General features: G+C 27.8%; 1 protein-coding gene across 1 annotated transcript in view; it reads left to right on the top strand.

Moving 5' to 3' along the window:
* The window catches only part of LOC136981254 (multidrug resistance-associated protein 1-like), a 67,164-nt gene that overhangs the window by 44,837 nt on the left and 2,116 nt on the right, over positions 1–20,211 (top strand). Inside the window, exons 11-24 of the mRNA XM_067277539.1 lie at positions 3,198–3,401; positions 4,763–4,909; positions 5,595–5,676; positions 14,128–14,321; positions 14,395–14,571; positions 16,021–16,188; positions 16,255–16,499; positions 16,574–16,802; positions 16,886–17,102; positions 17,177–17,487; positions 17,562–17,761; positions 17,831–17,957; positions 19,875–19,976; positions 20,045–20,191. Of these exons, the coding sequence (XP_067133640.1) occupies positions 3,198–3,401; positions 4,763–4,909; positions 5,595–5,676; positions 14,128–14,321; positions 14,395–14,571; positions 16,021–16,188; positions 16,255–16,499; positions 16,574–16,802; positions 16,886–17,102; positions 17,177–17,487; positions 17,562–17,761; positions 17,831–17,957; positions 19,875–19,976; positions 20,045–20,191 (2,550 nt within the window). The remainder of the gene's footprint in view (positions 1–3,197; positions 3,402–4,762; positions 4,910–5,594; positions 5,677–14,127; positions 14,322–14,394; positions 14,572–16,020; positions 16,189–16,254; positions 16,500–16,573; positions 16,803–16,885; positions 17,103–17,176; positions 17,488–17,561; positions 17,762–17,830; positions 17,958–19,874; positions 19,977–20,044; positions 20,192–20,211) is intronic.

Consider the following 20,211-nt stretch of genomic DNA (forward strand, 5'->3'; position numbering starts at 1 on the left):
TGGCAATGACAGTGACAGCAGAATGAAGTTTTTCAAAGCTAAAATTAATCAAAACTTATTTAAGAAGTAGTGTGTCACAACATCATCTTAGCTCTGGCTACTATATCAATTGAAAAAATAATAACTTATCAACTTGATCTGGAAAAAGTAATTGACCAATTTGCAAACAAAAAATCAAGAAAACAATTTTGATGTTTTTTTTTTATTTATTAAATTGAATATTTTATTGTTGAAATGCCTTGAATTTCAAATAAATTGTTATTAAGTAAGGTTTTAAATTGAAATAATTAGATGTATGTTTTTAAATTAAATCTTCAAAATAAATTTTGTGAGATCTCTTCTGAGGAACAAAGGAACACATCGATTCTACTTGCTCCAGGGTGCTGAATATGTAGATACACTTGATTGAACCATAAGTCTATTTCATTATTACGTAGTTCTATGCTTGTTTCTTCAGTCTTGATTAATATCAAATTATTTAATGTATTAATTACTATCTGATTCCTTATCTTGTCTTTATTTGAGTCATTTCTTTCAACACTTGGCCACCCCATTATAGGTCTATCCAAACTCATAGTGGAGGGAGGAAAAGACCCTGTTAGTGCATACATAACTGAAAGAATTCAACTAAAATTTAGAAGTGCATAGTATAGTACAAACAACACCATCTTGGAATCAGTTTATAACCATTTGACCATTGTTGCATCAAATCAAAAGTGATGCACTGTATAGCACTATTAGATTTTAGACATTTATTTATTTTAATAAATTTTGTGAATTAACTGTATTTAAGGTTACATACATACCTTTTAAAAATCACACAATAAAAATAAGTTTTTAAAATAATAATATATGTTATAATTTCTTTGGAGTACACCTCAGTTCTCTTTCATACCTCAATTTCTGTGGGAGTGAAAATGAACTTTTCTAGAAATTAACATGTAAAAACTGAAACCACTATTCCTGTTTTTTACATTTAAGTTAATTTAAAATTGCAAGGTTCATAATCAGGAAAAAGTTTTATAGTATCATCATTTTATAGTAAATTTTAAGTACTATATTAAGTTTTTAAGAATATTTTAATTAAATGGCCATGTTTTTTTATAAAACTTTATCTCAATTTCAATCTAATTCTTTCAGAATTAATAATTTTAGCTCATCTAAAAGTTTATTTGTTTAAAAAATAAAGTAAATTATAATCAATTTTTACCAATAATTTTTAAAATTTGCTTATTTACAATTTTTTCACACACCATATAACTAATTTTTTAGACAAATACCCATGGATGCAGGTATGCAGGATAATAGTTTTGGACTGATAGCTATAGTTTGTTGGTTACCGTTTGTAATTCTTTGATAACCAATTAAAATTCTCTGATAGTATTTGACCACTAGACTACTGAGTTTTTTGAACCCCTGAATAACTGTCATCTAAGAAAGAAATAAAATGTATTACTAGTTTTACAGTACACAAGAAGACAAGTGAAACTACTGTAAGCTACTTCAATTTGTGCAGTGATGATATTTGTGATTTCTAATACACAAATATTATTTTCTGTTTATTTTCCAGAAATGAAAGTCTAACATTATCATTATCATGCATACATTGATTTCTAAATGGATTAAACAAGACTAATTATTACACTTTATAACCAAGATTCCATTTTATAGTTTTTTTTCTTCTTTGTTTGTATAGGATGAGGTAGAGGAGTGTCAATCATGAGAGATGTCTAATAGTTAGCTTTAAACTATAAGTTTTTTGTAATTAAATATAGAAAAAATTCAAATAAAGAATGAATTTATAATATTTTTCTACAAGATGTGTTGAATAAACTGAATTATTATTAATTTTTAATAAATATATTCTATATCTATATATATAATCGAGACGAGTTGATAATAATAATAATAATAATAATCAGCGCAGAGCCCAAATGGTTAGGAGTTGAAAGTTGAAATTTGGTACACAGTTAGGGTACATCACGAAAACGCACACTAAGAAGGGATTTTTCGAAATTCTTCTCCACGGGGAGAGGGACGGGATTAAAGCTTCTATATACATTATCGAGACGTGCCTAAACGGTTAGGAGTTGAAAGTTGAAATTTGGTACGCAGTTAGGGTACGTCACGAGAACACACACTAAGAAGGGATTTTTCGAAATTCCTCCCCACGGGGGAGAGGGACAGGATTAAGTCTTAACACTTCCATCAACAATGGAAGTGTTAAGTAACAATGGAAGTGTGAAGCAACAATGGAAGTATGAAGTAATAATGGAAGTGTCAACAATGGAAGTGTTACGTAACAATGGAAATGTTAAGAGCCCAAACGGTTAAGAGTAGAAAGTTGAAATTTGGTACATAGTTACAGTATGTCACAAAAACGCACACTAAGAAGGGATTTTTCGAAATTTCTCCCCACGGGGAGAGGGACAGGATTAAGGCTTAACACTTCCATCAACAATGGAAGTGTTAAGTATCAATAGAAGTGTTAAGTAACAATGGAGAACAAGAGAAGGCGACATGCAAGATTTACGGGCGCTGGAGGAGAAAAAAAAAGTAATATGTTAGAACATATTCGATTTTCAAATTTAAACAGATAAATTCGGTTTTTCTCGACTTTTCTTCTTTAGAACATTCGATGAAAATCGAACGATATAATCAGAACACGTTGAAAATCGAACAATATTACAATATTCGATTTTCAAATTCGACCTTTTATTAAAAATATTTAGTTTGTTGATGAAATTACTCTTTTTCTTCTGTGACTATAACGTAATAATCTTAATCTTCGCTATCATTACTTTTGCCCGAGCAACGCCGGGCCTATCTGCTAGTTGTAATATATTTTTTAAAACTTGTGTAGAAAGTATCTTGTAAGACTATAAAATTTAGTTAAAATTTTTGATAATTTATAGTCTTACAGATTTAAGTATAAGTTAGATAAAATCACAGATATTGTATGACAATTAATTTCACAGATACTGTAATCATAAAATGGATTTTAATTATATATATAAATTCAGCACCATATTTGACATAAACTTTGTAATAAATCTATAGAAAATTTATTTTTTTTATGGTTGCTTTAAATAGTTTTGACTCATTATAATAAAACTATTTTAAAATTCAAAATCTAAAGAGAGATTATTGCTAAATGATAAAATAGTTGTAAATAATTGATACTATTAAATATTTAGGTGAAACAAATGAAGAAAAAAGATGAAAGAGTGAAGCTGATGAATGAGATTTTAGGAGGAATTAAAGTCCTGAAATTATATGCTTGGGAAAATTCTTTTCTGCAACAAGTATTGGATATCAGAAACAAGGAAATTCAACATTTAAGAAGAATGGCTTATTTACATTCTGTTACAGCATTTATATGGACATGTGCCCCATTTGTGGTAAGAAAATTAATTAATATTTTATCTATAAATTCTATATTTAACAAAATTAAATTTATAAAAGGCTTTTGTGATAAATTTGATATTTTTTTTTTTAAATAATAATGCATTAATAACACACACTGATCTTTTTTTGAATTCTCAGTTCAAAATACTTAATTTAACTCAACACAAAAGAGTGACTAATCACTCTTTTTTCAGTGAAGTCATGCTATAAAAACTGCTGCATTAGTCATGCAATATAAGATGATGATCTATCTTGCATAAAAGTTGTCTTATTCAGACATTCTCATTGTTGCAGTTTCAGTATAACAAAATTGTGCATCATATGAAGATAATACTGTGAAGTAATGAAATGGGTTATTGCTGGTGCTGGATGGATTTCCATGAAAAGAGTAGACTTGTTATAAAATTTAGTGATTCCACTTTAAATGTTGATATTCAGTAAAAGTAATGGAATTTGCTAGATAGCATGAGGTTCATCTGAAGTCTAAATTTTGGACAATTTTTGAGTATTTTCAGATAAAAAAAAGGCCTTATTCTTTCACAGAATATTTCAAGGACTGATGATATTGACTTCTCATCTTTTCAGAAAAATCCTGTTAGGAATCAGTCATTTTTTAAAGTTTTCTTGTTGCATCTTTTGACCAGTTTTGAATGGCTAAAAGTATGTTACTTTGTAATAATGCATATTCAGTTGTCTTGCTATTTAACATATGCTGCTAGTATCAGTGACATTAGTCAGTGATATGGAAATGATGACAGTTGAAATGTTAGTGATACAAATTTTAGTCTTTTTCTAGGCCCCATTTCTAAAGTTTTCTTAAACTTCAAGTCATCCTTTTAACTGTAGAAGTTGACAATTGCTGCATTATATCTGAGTAAAGAATTTTATAATTAATGCACAATTAGGTAAAATGAGTTGCCTATTCAGCACAACTGTCAGTAGAAAAGTACTTGTAATGTTTGTGCATTTACTTCTTTTACCTACCAAAAGGAAAAATAAACAAATGTACTTTTATACAAACTTTCTGTTTCTTGGGTTACAAGAACATTCGTTATCAGTGGATATTGGAACTAAAGTTTTTATGGAATCCTTTCTCTGGTACGTTGAATAGCATATGTACTAAATATGATGGTCAGTAGAGCTCCAAAAAACCCTGAATAAGAAGTGATTAATTATCTATAATAGTAATTATAATACTTATCCATATTTAGTTTACCTTCAAATTAAAGTAAATAACTTGACTATATTGTATATAATTATATCCAATATTGCATTTGGTCTGGTCCTGTTTTACACTGAATTTAATGTTTAATAGAATATTTTATGTTATTAATTATATAAATTTATTTAATAGGTATCATTAACATCATTTGCGACTTTTGTCATGATCAGTGAACATAATATTCTTGATGCAAAAAAAGCCTTTGTGGCACTGACATTGTTTCATATTTTGCGTTTTCCTCTAACTATGCTTCCTATGTTAATCTCCATGATTGTGCAGGTAAGCTTGTATTATTGAAAATATTATTTCAGAATCAAATGATAAAACTATGTTAGCATTAATCAGAATATATATACGTATATTAGATAGATAACCTTTGTGTCTTAAAATTAGCTAATCCGTTTAAGGAAGTTGACCCACAATTGAAATGACATTTAAAATGTTAGTTATATGAATTTCTAAATATTAAAAGTAATTAGTGTATAATTAAAAGAAAACCATTGATGCTTTATTTGGCATGAAATAAAGAAAAAAAGGAATGTATATTGATTACTTCAAATTGGTTATTATTTTTTTTAAGTTTAGAATCTTGTTAACATAATAAATATAATTAAAATTTAAATGAATTAATAATAATCATCACACTTCCCTAAAGTATAAATAAATTAAAAAAATTGCTTACATTTATAAAAAAGTAATGAAATAAATTAAAGACTTTTTGTTTCTATGAGGATAGTGTTTGCCAAACTTCAGTTTTGTAGCTTTAAAATTGTTATGATGACGAAGATAACTTGTTAGAAAAAATAGTCAAATATTTTAAAATTAAAGTCTAAATAATATGGTATTTAATTATTTTTATAATGTCTGAGTTTAAAAAAAGTTTTTTAATTAAAAATAAAAATGAACTTTTTTGAACATTTAATGTAAATTAAATTTGTATGTAACAGGAAGTTTAAATTTGCAGGCAACAGTTTCTGTAAAGAGACTTAACAAATTCCTGACTAATGAAGAATTGGAGCAATATGTAACTCATGATAAATATGAAAGTAAGTAGATTTGTTGTATTTTGTCTAAAATATCATCAGCTTTCTGAATTGATATAAAATACAGAAAGTTTAGGAATGGAATATTTGGAGATCAGCTTTTATGGGTTCATATTTGAAAAAATTAACATTTGGCTTTTTCTCCTAATAGTTTTAATTATTGAAAAATCGTATTTAAAACAGAAAAATTGTTGCTGCCTGTAAGCAGAACAAAAACCTTGAATGCTACTTAATTACTAGACAAATTTAGTATCTAATAATGCTTTTGTGAGGGGACACTCCATTATACTTAACTGAAAACTAAATTTCTGAATTTTATTTAATTCTTAGAAATGTTTGATCAAATAATTTTGATAATTGTAACAAGATTATGAACATAGATAAATAAACAATAAATGTGTAATGATTTTGATTGTAATTATGGTTTGTGTGTAAATTGATTCATGCTGTTATATCGTTGAAATCTGATTTCAGTTTTGTTTTAAATAATAATTTTCTTATGATTGCTAGTTTTTAAAATGGTGAATCATTATTATGAAATATGTTTATAATATATGAAAACATTTTCAAAATGTATGTGATAAACTAAACTTTTTAAGTGTTCTCAAAACCAAAAATCATGCAGATTAAGATCCAGAAAATGAGGTGCCCAGGTGGTATGAAACACACAACTAATTGTTCTGTTATTGATGAGATGATGATGCCGAAAACCTGTTGTGTGCTGTTGTTGCTGTTATACAAAAGTGTTGAGTATCTTTCAATATCTCTGGGCCATGGAGCCTGTCACAGGCTCATTAGGACTAGTTTCTTTAAAGAAGAATGGACCAAGAATGAATGGGGCTGTGAATGCATACTAGACTGTTACTTCAGGTATACAAATGCAATGAAATCTGATGGAATACATAAGGGTTCAAATATAATAGTTATGGTCGTTGACTGTTTCATTGATGTAAAGATGTCTTGTTGCTTCATAGGATCTTTCATGGCTAAAGACATATTTATTTCTAATGTGTCAAGGAGGGGGAATGCAAAGATCAGTTAGATTTTCCAATCGCTGGTAAGTAATTGCAAGTTGCAGCTAATCTTGTACAGATAACAATGCACCAATTTTTTTCTGTGCACTGTGCCACATGACACGTAACATATAGTATCGTAGCAGTTGAACATCATTGTTCAACAATAGTTGTGGTAGAGTCTTCAGTGACTTGTGAAGTGATAGGTTTGCACCCTTGACAAGATTGAACTCCCAGAGGTCTAGTTTCCTTGAAATAAGAGAACATTCCCAAACACCACAACATTGGTGTTGTTTTATAAAATAGCTTTACAAGAACTGCACATTTTGACCATTGTACCTGTTAAAATGTGGAATGATCAAATGTAATGCAGCCAGTTTTAAATCCAGAATTTGAGTGCAACATACAATGCAAAGGATACAGTACATTTATGCTTATGCAAAGGAAACTCCTTTTTCATTGTTTGCAGTGTCAAGTGCTCCATAGTGATAAGTTTTGGTATTAATTTTTTTTTTTTCAGAAATATCTTCTGAACATCTTAAAATGTCAACAGAATACCAAATTTAATTGTGTTTGAACTGCTAAATACATTTATAAATGGCATTGAATAGGGTTACATTAATTATGATTACCCAGTATATCTACTTTTTAATGTAGTTTTGAAGTATAAATACCTTTTGTGTAGTTTATAAGTAGTAACCAATAAAAAGATAATAGGACAATATTTATTAGGAATGATTTCAAAATAAATTTTCATAACAAAAACAAGCTACTGTTTTTAATTTAAATTTTATCATCAAAATAGCATATAATTATCCAAATATCTTTGAACCAAAAATGTTTCAATATATTTGAAACTTTGACATTAGTTACCATTACTTATCAATTAAATAAATAAATAGTGATTAATTGAATAGTATAACTTGGAAAGATTTCAAATAATGGAAATGTGGAAAAATTAAAATTTATATATGTAATGAATTCTTCAAGGCCAGTTTTAATGAATTGTTAGTTTTGTTGATGGTCAGGATATGATAATTGTCATGTTAATAACATGTAAATCGAATTTAGACGACTAAAATAATTATATGCATTTAAAATGAGTGTTAGCTTGACCATGCAATGCTTTACTTTGTTAATATTCAACAGTGTTATTTTCTATTTTGTCAGTGATCATTTTGCTAAAAAAGATTGGAACTAAATATGACAATTTTACTATTTTGATTTATTTGTTTCATATTTAAAATCTACAATATGAAAATAATTATATTATATTAATTAAAATAGTATTCATATACAGTTTAAAATATTATTAAATAACTTTCAAATTAGAAGACATTAATAAATAAACCTATCCATAATGTTTTCTAAACAGTAAATGAATTGAATGAGACAGAATTTCAGTATCTTGCTGGATGGCTTAACCATTACAGTTCACCATGTCTTTACCCATATAAAGAAGCTCATCTTTAGTTAATGTTATATAGATCATAAAGTATTGAGAGTTTGGCTGAATCCATGATAGACATGTCAAAAAGGCCTCCTTGGTACCGAAGAGTTTAAAAACAAAGTTAATTCTCAACATCTTTAATAAGCAACATGTGCATTTTATTGTGGTTTAAGCTAGCTATCTAAATGATAAATTTCAAAATTTATAAATAAATCTCAAGAAATAAACTGTTATGTGTTTGAATAACAAAATACAAACAAAACTATTCCAGAAATAAATATATAAATCAATAGATTACCAAAATTGTTTTTAGTTCTTAATATATTAAAGTTAATTTACAATCTTTTACATTGAAAATTATTTACAGTGTAATGTCACAAAAACTGCATAATTTATTATAATATAATAAATTTGAAATACAAGTTTCTCAAAATACACATTGTTACATTTATAAATAAATCTCAAGAAATAAATGCATGTAGAAATACAATGTATTTCTACATGCATTATAAAAATTAGATATAACATGATGATAAAAATTATGATTTGAGAAGTAACTTATCCTTTTGATAGAAACTTCATTACATCTCAGTTATAAAGTTTAAGTAATATATGAAATTTATGTATTATGATGATATGAAATGATTTGAGGCTATATTGAGTGCAGAATTTAATTCTTTTTTCTTTAGATTTTACTGGATATTCTATAATTCATGTACTATAGGAGGAAAATCAAGTTCCAAAGTCTAACCTTGCATGTCTTGGTCTTGATTTGGGTGAGTCAAATATCTACTGTAGGAAAATGATCTTTTTTTTTTATATTAGAAATTATACTTTAATATACAGCAGTTATATTTTTGAAATTATTGATTATTTTATTTAATTTCAATAATTTCTTTTATATATAAATTAGTTAAATGAAAATTAATGTTATGAAAGTGGAATATATTGAATAAGAACAATAATTATAATCACTTCTTGTTTAACACTGATTTATTTTAATAAGCTAGGGATTCTTAAATAATAATGAGATAGATAGGGCTTAAATTCGTTAGCAAATAGAATATAATAATACAGTGTTTTAACAACCGACCATAAACTTAAGCTTTATGAGAAGCTTTAGTTAAACATTATCATCATAGAAATAGTTTTTGTTGCTTATTATATAAGTTATAACTTCTGTAACCTTGTTAGTGATCATGTTTCCAAAATTTAAACATCAGTTCCTAAAATAACAATAAATTATTCTTTTAAATGTTGTTAAAAGATATATGTTGAAAATAATTTGATGCACTCAACTGTTATTTTTAGTGAATAGAAGAAATAAATAATGTCAAGTAAGTTATAAATGTTTATAATTTATTTTGAATTATTTATTACTTTCCTGACTGTTATATATAACAGAGGGTAATATGACAGTCAATCAAAAAATGGCCCACCCAGATTTTTACATTTTTGGACTCTGGACCTTGAAACATCAAGAAATACAAAAAAAAAAAAATTTGAATTTCTTTCCATATGTATGGATGTTAGTGCGCACGGGGCACAATTTTGTTTACGTTCTTTGAAGCTTAATAACTCCTGTGCTTTTTATTGAAAATTTTTGAAATTTTGCAGGTAGATTTGTTTATTAGGGGATTGATGCTATTAAATTTTGGTGATTAGAGGTCAAGGGGTAGGGGTAAAGGAAGTCATTTGTATCTCCAGTAGGATCAGACTTAATGATGATTTTACTCATTATTAGCATTTACAATTTTTTATAAAACCCATCCCTACCTTCAAAATTAAGGTTTTTGCCATTTTATAATAGTTAAAAATATAAAAAGTATTTTTTAAAATATGATAACAGATGGTACTTCCAGATGTTGCTGGGAAATTAAGCAACTTGTTGCTGGATTTTTTTTCTCAGGTGGTAGAAATTACAGTTCTTAGTTTTATCATTAACATAAAATCATAGTTTCTACCAGTAAATTTTTCCATTGCTTACTACTAGTAATGAACTGCAATTTTGATAAAAAATGTGAAAGAAATTGAAATTAACAATAAGGATTTTGTTTTCTTAAAAAAAGGAAATGTAATATAATAATAAATTATATAAAATACAGTCACAAATTAAGATTTTCACAACATTAGTTAGATGAACAAGAGTAATGTTCTTTGAATAGATTTTATCAATTGTTGGAATTAGCTGTTAAATGAGAAGTGATTGTATTTATGGTCTTTAAATTCAAAAGACAGATGAAGTTTTTCATTATAAATATATATTTTAGACAAAATGTATTTTATGATAATTATTTTCTTGGAAAATTGTCTTTAAACATGATTAAAATCTGTTTATGATTATTGATGTTTTTATTAACAATAAATTCTTTCTTCCAATCAATGATACTTCTTTTAATTTATAAAAAGTTTATATATATATATATTTATATACATAATAAACTGATTTCATTTCTTATTTGACTTTCCCAAAATATATCAAGATGTGCAAATTTCATTAATTTGTCAATGGTGCATGAATTATGGGACATCATATGTAATTCTTATCTAAAGTAAAAAACTGTTGATTTAAAAAAATGCTTTTCTGTCAAATTTTTATCATTATATTTTAATTTTTGTGTCCTATAATCTTTTAGTCTTTCAGTGTTATGATACAATGAGTTTCATTACTCTTTGAAAAAGCAACTTGAAGATATAGGGTTCTTTCATATTATTAAAAAACTGACATTTCTCACTATTTGAGTTTATTTTATATTATGAGAAAATTTGATTTATATGATAGGAAGAATTATTTTTAATATTAATTCATACTAAAAGATTTCCAAATATTTGATTTTTCATTGTTTAAAAATGACATTGCTGGTGTATTGATCTGTTATACTGTAATAATGTTTGTAAGGTTTTTATTATTGTATTTTATTTTTATGACAATTTAATTTGATGAATTAATAAAGATACCAAAGTATAGAAGATAGCTAATTTTGTTTTATCATTTGCTATTCTTCAATTAATTGTATTTAATTTGTTTTTGTTATATGAAAGGTTTTATTTATAATTTTTCAAAATCGAAAAATTGTGTTCTGTTTACCTGCATTTGTAATTGTTTTGAGAGAGAAACATTAATATATTTGTTGGTATTGTATTTTCTTTATTACTTTATACTCTATGATTTCACATTTTGTATGATGATTATGCTATTAATATTTCTTCTTATAGTGTCAGTTTCTATTTATATTTAATTTATATATATATATATCAGAGTAAGGTTTGGAAATTGGACTCCTAGGGGATTGATGGGATGATCCAGATTTCAGGATTTCCTGAATTCTCAGGAGGTAACTTATAAGATTCAAATTTAAGGAGAAATGAAGAAAAAGAAAACAATTAAATTATGATAATATTTTTATTATTTCATAGCAAAACCACTACCATGAATACTGAGTATGAATTTATTCTGGAAATTATATTCACAAAAGAAATAATGCTCTGTTAGATGAAAATTTATGTAGAGAATATGATGATTGTTTATGTTGTTGAAAGTTGGCACACAACAACAATTAGACTATTCTTTGTTTTAGAAATTTAGAGTAATCATAATGAATGTAATCTACTAGTATAATACTTATTTACTTGATTTACTGATTAAGGAATTGTCCACAATTCATTGTTATTGTCTCTGCATTTTCCAAATACATTGGCAAATAACAAACTGCAAAATTCATAAAAGTGTACATTTTAAAAAGTGCAGGTTTCTGGTTTGATTTGATTGGATGCAACATGAAGTGAATCTGCCAAGGAGAGACCTCCCAGGAGATCTTTCTGTGAAAAATTGGTGCTTATTTAGTTGTTAGACATGCAATGAAAATATAGAAAAATCTGTATCATAGCTCATTGGCCTGGTCAAAACCTAGACCAACTACTAATGTATAGTTTTTAAACATGATCAGATGATTCTACAATAATGAAAGAGATGATCACGGATTACTTTTTAGTGGTTTTATCCGTTGAGCTACCTATGGGCATGTATTTCTGGAGTATTGATTTTCAAACTTTTACTGTGTTATAGTGATGGGTATGCACATAAAAGAAATATATAATATTTAGGTTACTTTTCTATAATAGATTCATTTCTCAAACTTGTGATAAAAATTATTATTATTAAAGTCACATCTATGATTTCTGAATACAACAAATTCATTCATTATGAGTCTTCTTTTATTTTTAAATCTCAAGTACTTATGATATCTGAGAACTAAAAAAAATATATTAATCTAGTAATATTAATCTTTGAATGATTTTTTGTATGTGCTGGCATTTTTATGTAAACTAATATTTAATTATGAATAGTGATCCCAAATTTTGATAGATTATAAATAAAGAATATTCATATGCTATTACTTTGAAATTTTATTTTCTAAATTTAAATATAATATCTTACACTTAAAAAATGTTTTTAGACAAAAATTTTTTAAGTGTAATTCAAATATAAATTAAGAACTATCATATTTCATTTAAAAAGTTTGGTTTTTGGCCTGGATAGCCCATCTCTGGCCAGTACCAGAAAATGAAAATATCAGCATCCAATAGAGTATATCAGATTTATTTATCAAAGTTTTTAGGATTTTTTGATGAAACTTCTTTTCATTTTAAAAGGGCTATTAAAGATGGTTTAGGTTTTCCTGTGTATATAGTATACAGGAGGTTGTTGTTTAATGAGTATTCATTATTCAAGCCCCTGTAGTTACATGGTCAAAAAATTCAATTAGAACACCACTTAAAAATTCCCTGCACTTACGAGGTTTCCCTGCTGGATGGTAATTTCCTTTTGTATCATGTAATCTACACATGCATTGATACATATCACCATACACAAGATGCATTGCATTATTGTGCATGTGTTTGTCATTTTGGTTCCATTTTGACTGGTTTTTCTGTTTCTTTTTCTGATTTTCTTATCAAAATTACGTCAATAGAGTGTACCAAAACTGATGATAGAGTTCCTGAAAGGAAGTGGGCCTCTTACAGTCTAGAATATAATATAATAACAGAGTATATTATGCATTATAATATATAATATAAGTATACAGTTGATTAAATTGAAGACAGTGATGAGGACTCTGATAAAATTTCCAGTGAAAATGGGCTGCCCATTAATGGTTTACGTGACACATTTGTGAAGTATAACAAAATTGTCAATTATTTTCTTAAAAATGATCCGGTTTATGAACAGGCAGAAAAATTTGAGCACGGGATGAAAGATTTATTATCTTGTTATAAAACAGTATTAAATGAAAAGATAAACTGCAGGAAATAGCATACTTTGCTGAATTTTGTTATACAAAAAATGAATGTAGTCAGTGAAAATGATGAAACACAGCCAGGCCCTTCTGAAATTCAGTTATAAATAATAATTATAAATAATTTCTGATATTCTATCTTTATTATCCCTATTTACACACACTTATTTATTAATATTACATAATATATTAATATTTATTATTAATATAATTATATTAATAATAAATATTTTACATATGTGTAAATAGGGATAATAAAGATTTCTTTCATGTTTTTCATTTGGTTTTGCTTTATTGAAGTCGCAATTAAACCTTTTTTATATTTTCTATGAATTTATGATCCCAGTTTTATGTAGATTCACTTAGTGAAAACTTTTTGGTCCTAGGGGTCCTCGTTTAACCATGTTAAATGAGGACCCCCCTATAGTTATATACACTATTTTACTGTGCAGCATAATGCACTGTATTCTCAATTTTATATGAATATGAATATATATCTATTCATATTTATCATTATCATATAAATCTATTATCATATTTAATTGTAGTAATTATAAACTTTATGAATTATATGAAATTAAAACATCACTTATATGATGTATTCAAGTAGTTTATGATTTTGACTAATTTTTTTATAAATATTTTACTTTTAACTTTACTGAAATGTAATTTAAAAATGTATGCATTTTTATAGTTAATCCAATAGTTATTGAACATGGTACATTCTCTTGGTCAAAAGATGAATCTGCAATACTGAAAGAGATAAATATCAACATTCCAGAAGGATCTCTAGTAGCTGTAGTTGGGCAGGTTGGTTCTGGAAAATCATCTCTACTCTCTGCCATGTTGGGTGATATGGACAAATTAGAAGGAAGAGTTAATATAAAAGTATGTGCACTCAATTTAAATTTTAAAATTAAACAATGTATTAGAAATTTAATATTTAAAACTTGTTATTTAGGGAAATATTGCATATGTAGCACAGCAAGCATGGATTCAGAATGCCACATTGAGAGATAATATACTATTCCATCATGCTATGAATCATGAGAAATATAATCAAGTAATCAAAGCATGTGCCCTGGAAACTGATTTGACCATTCTTCCTGGAGGAGATATGACTGAAATAGGAGAAAGAGTTGAGTAAAATAAACTTTCTAATTTATAATTTGTTTTTTAAATAATTATATTTTGTAGAAATAAAATACAATCTTACTGATCTAAATTATTTATTATAAAGTGAAAAGTTTTGATTAGGGGGATATATATCCCCTATTATATATATAGAAAAGGAAAATAAAAAAACTGTAGCAAATATATGTAAAGTAGAAGTTTGTGTGGTGTAAATACAGTTAGTAGCATATGTAGTTACATTTGGTTATCAGGTTACTGGTTTGTGGAGTGAGTAAGTGAGTTATAGTTGAACAGCTAAATACCTTCAAAGTATCAGGGAATTCCACTTCTGCTCAAAATGGTTAGCTGTTCTTTTCTCTTAGGAATTTCCTTAGCTCTCATTCTTCTGAATTTTTAGTTCTACTCCCATGTTGAATGTTGGTAGATTGGTTACCCAGTAGGCTATGAACTCTGTCAGAAGACTGTGCTCTCTAACAATCATCTAATCTGTGTTAGAATTTCCAAATCTCAGCATGACCAATCATTTGGACACTTAGTCCATTTTCACTAGTCAGGTTTCAGACAGAAAAACAGGTCTTATATTTGAGTTTATAAACATAGTTGTTTTTGGAAAAGTGATGCTATTTTCTTCTGACAGTAATGACAGCACTGGATCTCACATCTGCAATCTGAACATTCAGATAATGCTGTAAATTTTGTACCAGTATGCAGTGTTGTGTGCTTTTGATTTTTTATGCACTCTAAAATCAATCTGAAAATGATACAGTACTTGACCATATGTGTTAAGATTGATCGAAAAACCTTTATTACTTCAAAAATGTTAATGAATATTTTTATTTCATACAATAAAATTTTACAATAATATATGTAATATTTGTTTGTAATATACTGTGTGCATGTGATTTACAAAAGCACATGCACACAGTCAATTTTTGTTTGGTGTTCGTTTGAAAGCACATAAGCTGTAAGTATGAAAAATTGGGGATGGAATACAATCGTCTTCTGACATTTCCAATTGTACTAAATAAAATTTTTAAAAAATTTTAAAAACCCTGCTTTTAGGTGTGCTGTTTTCACATTGGCTTATGGAAAGAAAAAATATGTCAGGCACATTACTGAACTTTCACACAATATGTTTGCTCATTCAGCACAAACTATATAGACTACACGGTGTATAGAGCACTACGTGTTTGAACTCTGATTTGTGAAGTTCTAGCATTCTAGTTTATTATTGGATAATTTTAGATTATCAGCTGCATTCCAGATTATTGAGTAATGGATTAATGAACTTTTACTGTATATCTAAAATATTTTTTTGCTAGAATATTTAGAGGAAAACAGTATAGTAAAATTCTCAAAATCAATTTAAAGTGCTTATATATTTGTAAATGTAATATTTGTAATTATATGTACAGTTAAATTTGATATTTAATTTGTTGTGACTGTTGTGTAGGGGATTAATTTGAGTGGAGGACAAAAACAACGAGTGAGTATAGCCAGGGCAGTCTACAGCAACAGTGATATATATTTATTAGATGACCCTTTAAGTGCTGTGGATTCTCATGTTAGCAAACAAATCTTTGAAGAAGCTATAGGGCCAAAAGGAATTCTTAAAGATAAAGTAAGTAAAAAACATTTAGATTGTTGTATATAAATTTAAAAATATTAAGTAGAGATTTTCTTTTAGACCAGAGTTCTAGTTACTCACAGTATAACTTATTTAACACAAATGGATATGATTATTGTAATGAAAGATGGAGAAATTCATGAATTGGGTTCATATTCTGAACTGTTGAATAAGAAAGGTGCTTTTGCTGAGTTTTTACTCCAGTATTTAAGAGAAGAAACTGAAGACATTGATAAATTGGATGCTTCTGAAGTAGAACTGATGGAAGAAATCATGATGAAAGTTGGCACTCCAAATTTAGAGAGGTAGGATGATGTGAATAAATTTGATAATGATTGTGATTTAAAATTATCTTTTATGTAATCTGAAAACTTTTCAGTCAGTTATCAAGAACTTCAGTAGATGGGGATATAGCTGAACGTCGTGCATTATTAAGATCTCTCTCCAGTCAGATGTCACAAGATAGTACAAGTAGCAATAGATCTAGTCCACTTAGAAGATTAACTGATAGTAAATCAAAATTAGATGATATTAAAGATGAAAAATTAGCTAATGGGCAAGTTGATCCTTCAAAGCTTATTCAGACTGAAACAATGGAAACAGGAAAGGTTAATTTTTTAACAATAATAATAATAATTCTTTGAAAGTAAATTCTTCAAAATATGAATGAGAATAAATTAATTTAATATAGGTAAAATGGGAAATATACCTTTATTACTTCAAATCAGTTGGATATGTATGGATGTGTTCAGTCGTTCTTGGATATGTAGGTTTACAAGGTTTTACAGTTGGCTCAAATATATGGCTTAGTGTTTGGAGCAATGACAAACCAACTGTCAATGGAACTCAGGATATCAAACTCAGAGATTTACGGTTGGGAGTTTATGGTGCATTTGGAATTGGAGAAGGTTTGTCTAATTTATTTATTAAAAAATAAATAATTTATTATTTTTATTACATTTTCATTATTATTTAAATGTAGCTTTCAGTATAATTTTGGGATCAGTAGCATTAGCATTAGGTTCAATGAAGGCTTCCACATTGTTACATTATAATCTTCTGTCTAATATTCTACACTGCCCCATGTCATTTTTTGAGACTGTGCCACTGGGTAGAATAGTGAACAGATTTGCTAAAGACATCGATACCATGGACTTGAATATACCAATGAATTTTCGATCTTGGTTATTATGCTTTCTTCAAGTGATAGCAACAATCTTAGTAATATCATTTGAAACCCCCATTTTTCTAGGAGTCATTGTTCCCATTGGGTTTTTGTATTATTTTATACAGGTTTGTAAACTTAATTTTTTTTGTCATAATAATTTTCACTTATTCATATTTAGACTTTCTCTTTTCATTGACAGAAATTTTACATATCTACATCGCGACAATTGAAAAGACTGGAATCAGTCACACGGTCACCAATTTATTCTCATTTCTCTGAAACTCTGTCTGGTGTTAACACAATACGTGCTTACAATGCACAAAATAAATTTCTTCAGATTTCTAATGAATTTGTCGATACAAATCACTGCTGTTTTTATCCTAGTAATGTTTCAAATAGGTAAATATATATACATATTACGTTGAAGTGCTTTTTATTTTTATCTAAAACTATATTTATTTGTTTTAGATGGCTTGCAATTCGTCTAGAGTTTTGTGGCAATTGCATTGTGTTTTTTGCTGCACTATTTGCAGTTATGGGAAGAGATGACCTAAATCCTGGAAGCGTTGGGCTTTCTGTCAGCTATGCATTATCGGTAGGTATTGAAAGTGTGATTTAATGTTTTAAAAAAGCTGATTTTGTTCCAATTCTCCATTTGTACTTTCATGATCAACTTTTTGGTGTCAAGAAATTTTACTATGTAGGGAGATAAAGATATCTGTATGTGTAATAAGTAACAAAGATGACAACTTGTCAGTTGTTTTCTGTCCTACTTTGGAAAAATTAATAATAAATGATAGAGATACATGGAATTTGTCTCAAAAAAGTAACATATGTAAGACTGAAGACATGGGTGTTCACTTGGAGGCAAACAGGTCATTTGTCCACACTGTGTTTGAAGAGTTAGGTATATTGATATTGAATTTATTGCTAATAAACTCCATATCATATACCTATTAATATATATTATAATGTTAAAAAATAAAATAATATATATTTATTTTTTAAATTTTAAAATAATGAATAATGGACTATAATTTTAAGCAGTAATTGTGATAGTGGGAGTATATTTCTTTGCTTCCTTGGAAAAGTTGCAGCAGATGCCCTTAACTGCAGAGTGTTTCATATAGGAGCCAACAACTCAAGCTTTATAGTTCAGTAATATTGGAACATAAAGCTGAAGTATATAGTAAAAGACAGATAACCAAAGTAGATAATTTAATGATAAATGAAGAATATTATCAGACAAAAAAAAAAGAGTAAAGTTTTTATTCACTCTTTTATCACAACTGTTGTTCAAGAAATTGTTGAAAAAATGATGACTAATTAATCAACTTGTCTTCCATATAGATTTCAAATATGTGAATATGCATATATGAGGTTTATACTTGATAGGAAAAGTTATGTTAAATCCTGCTTTCTTCTATATCTATAAGCCTTAAATATGTTAAGAGCAGCTAGTTTGACACCATAAGACAGTTTGTAGTTATCAAATCATTACAGTCAGAGAAACAGAAATTGATAGGTAGATAATCCATGATGGCATATGACACGATACAGATACAGATATATTTTATTCAACACACTGGGTGCCATATGGGTATAACCCAGTTTGATACAGTGAAAATAACAACATGCTAGATATATAGTATTGGTTACAATTATTAGAGTGGCTTAACAAGGAATTTGTTACAGATATTTACAATTGATGATTATGTACAATAGTTAGTAAGATATAATAAAAAAAAAATTAAATTAAATATCAGGTACAATTCAGTACAAATAATCAATTAATACAAAAGGAATTAGTTACAAGTACTTATTTACAGTATATACATGCATTGACAAACAAGTTTACAGTCCAATACAGATTACAATGTCTTAGCAATATGGTAAATTGACACAAATTTGAAGATACACAGGATGGTTACATTGATGAGATGATTGTTGCCAAAGCAACAAGCACAGAGGGGCATGAATAGGACGAGGTGAGGCAGAGAAGACAAGGTGATCTTTGAGCAGAGGAGGCTAGGAGTAGGCATTGACCGTGGTTTGTTCGAAGTTAGTGATGATGTTAAGAAAGCATCATAAGTGTCCTCATAGTCGAAGATTCTCGTACAGTCAGTGGGCCATATTCCCCCATGTGCCTCAATAGTGAGCTTAAGGTGAAACCTCTCTGGTTCTAGCATCGGGCAGTCGAAGAAGTAGTGTCAACTGCGTCCTTGACACCGCACAGGGAGCAGTTAGGATTGGATGCATTAGTGAACCTTGTAAGGTATAATTATCATTACAGTCAGAGAAACAGAAATTGATAGGTAGATAATCCATGATGGCATATGACACGATACAGATACAGATATATTTTAGTGATTACTAAGGATTACTAAGGAAGCACAATGGTAAAGTATGTACCACCTGCTAAAGATAAAAGGCTCAATGAGAGGAAGAATTTTAAAATTATTTGGTTTATTATGTAAAAATTTTATATACTGAATGTTAAAATATGTTCTAGATAACTGCCACATTAAATTGGTTAGTGAGGATGAGTTCCGAGTTGGAAACCAACATAGTTTCTGTGGAGAGAATGGCAGAATACACACTAGCAGAGAAAGAGGTAATATTTGTTTGAAAAGTGATTATTAAATATTAGAGAATTATTTATTTTTTTATGCTGTTTTCTAGGCAGAATGGGAAATAGAAAATAGTCGACCTCCTCTGTCCTGGCCAACCAATGGTGAAGTGGTATTTGATCGATATTCCACTCGATATCGACAAGGATTAAATTTGGTTTTAAAGGGTATTAGTTGTGAAATAAAGTCTGGAGAAAAGGTGAAGTAACTTGAATTAAA

This window comes from Centruroides vittatus, unplaced genomic scaffold (assembly GCF_030686945.1).
Source record: "Centruroides vittatus isolate TY-2023 unplaced genomic scaffold, ASM3068694v2 contig_749, whole genome shotgun sequence".
NCBI lineage: Eukaryota > Metazoa > Arthropoda > Arachnida > Scorpiones > Buthidae > Centruroides > Centruroides vittatus.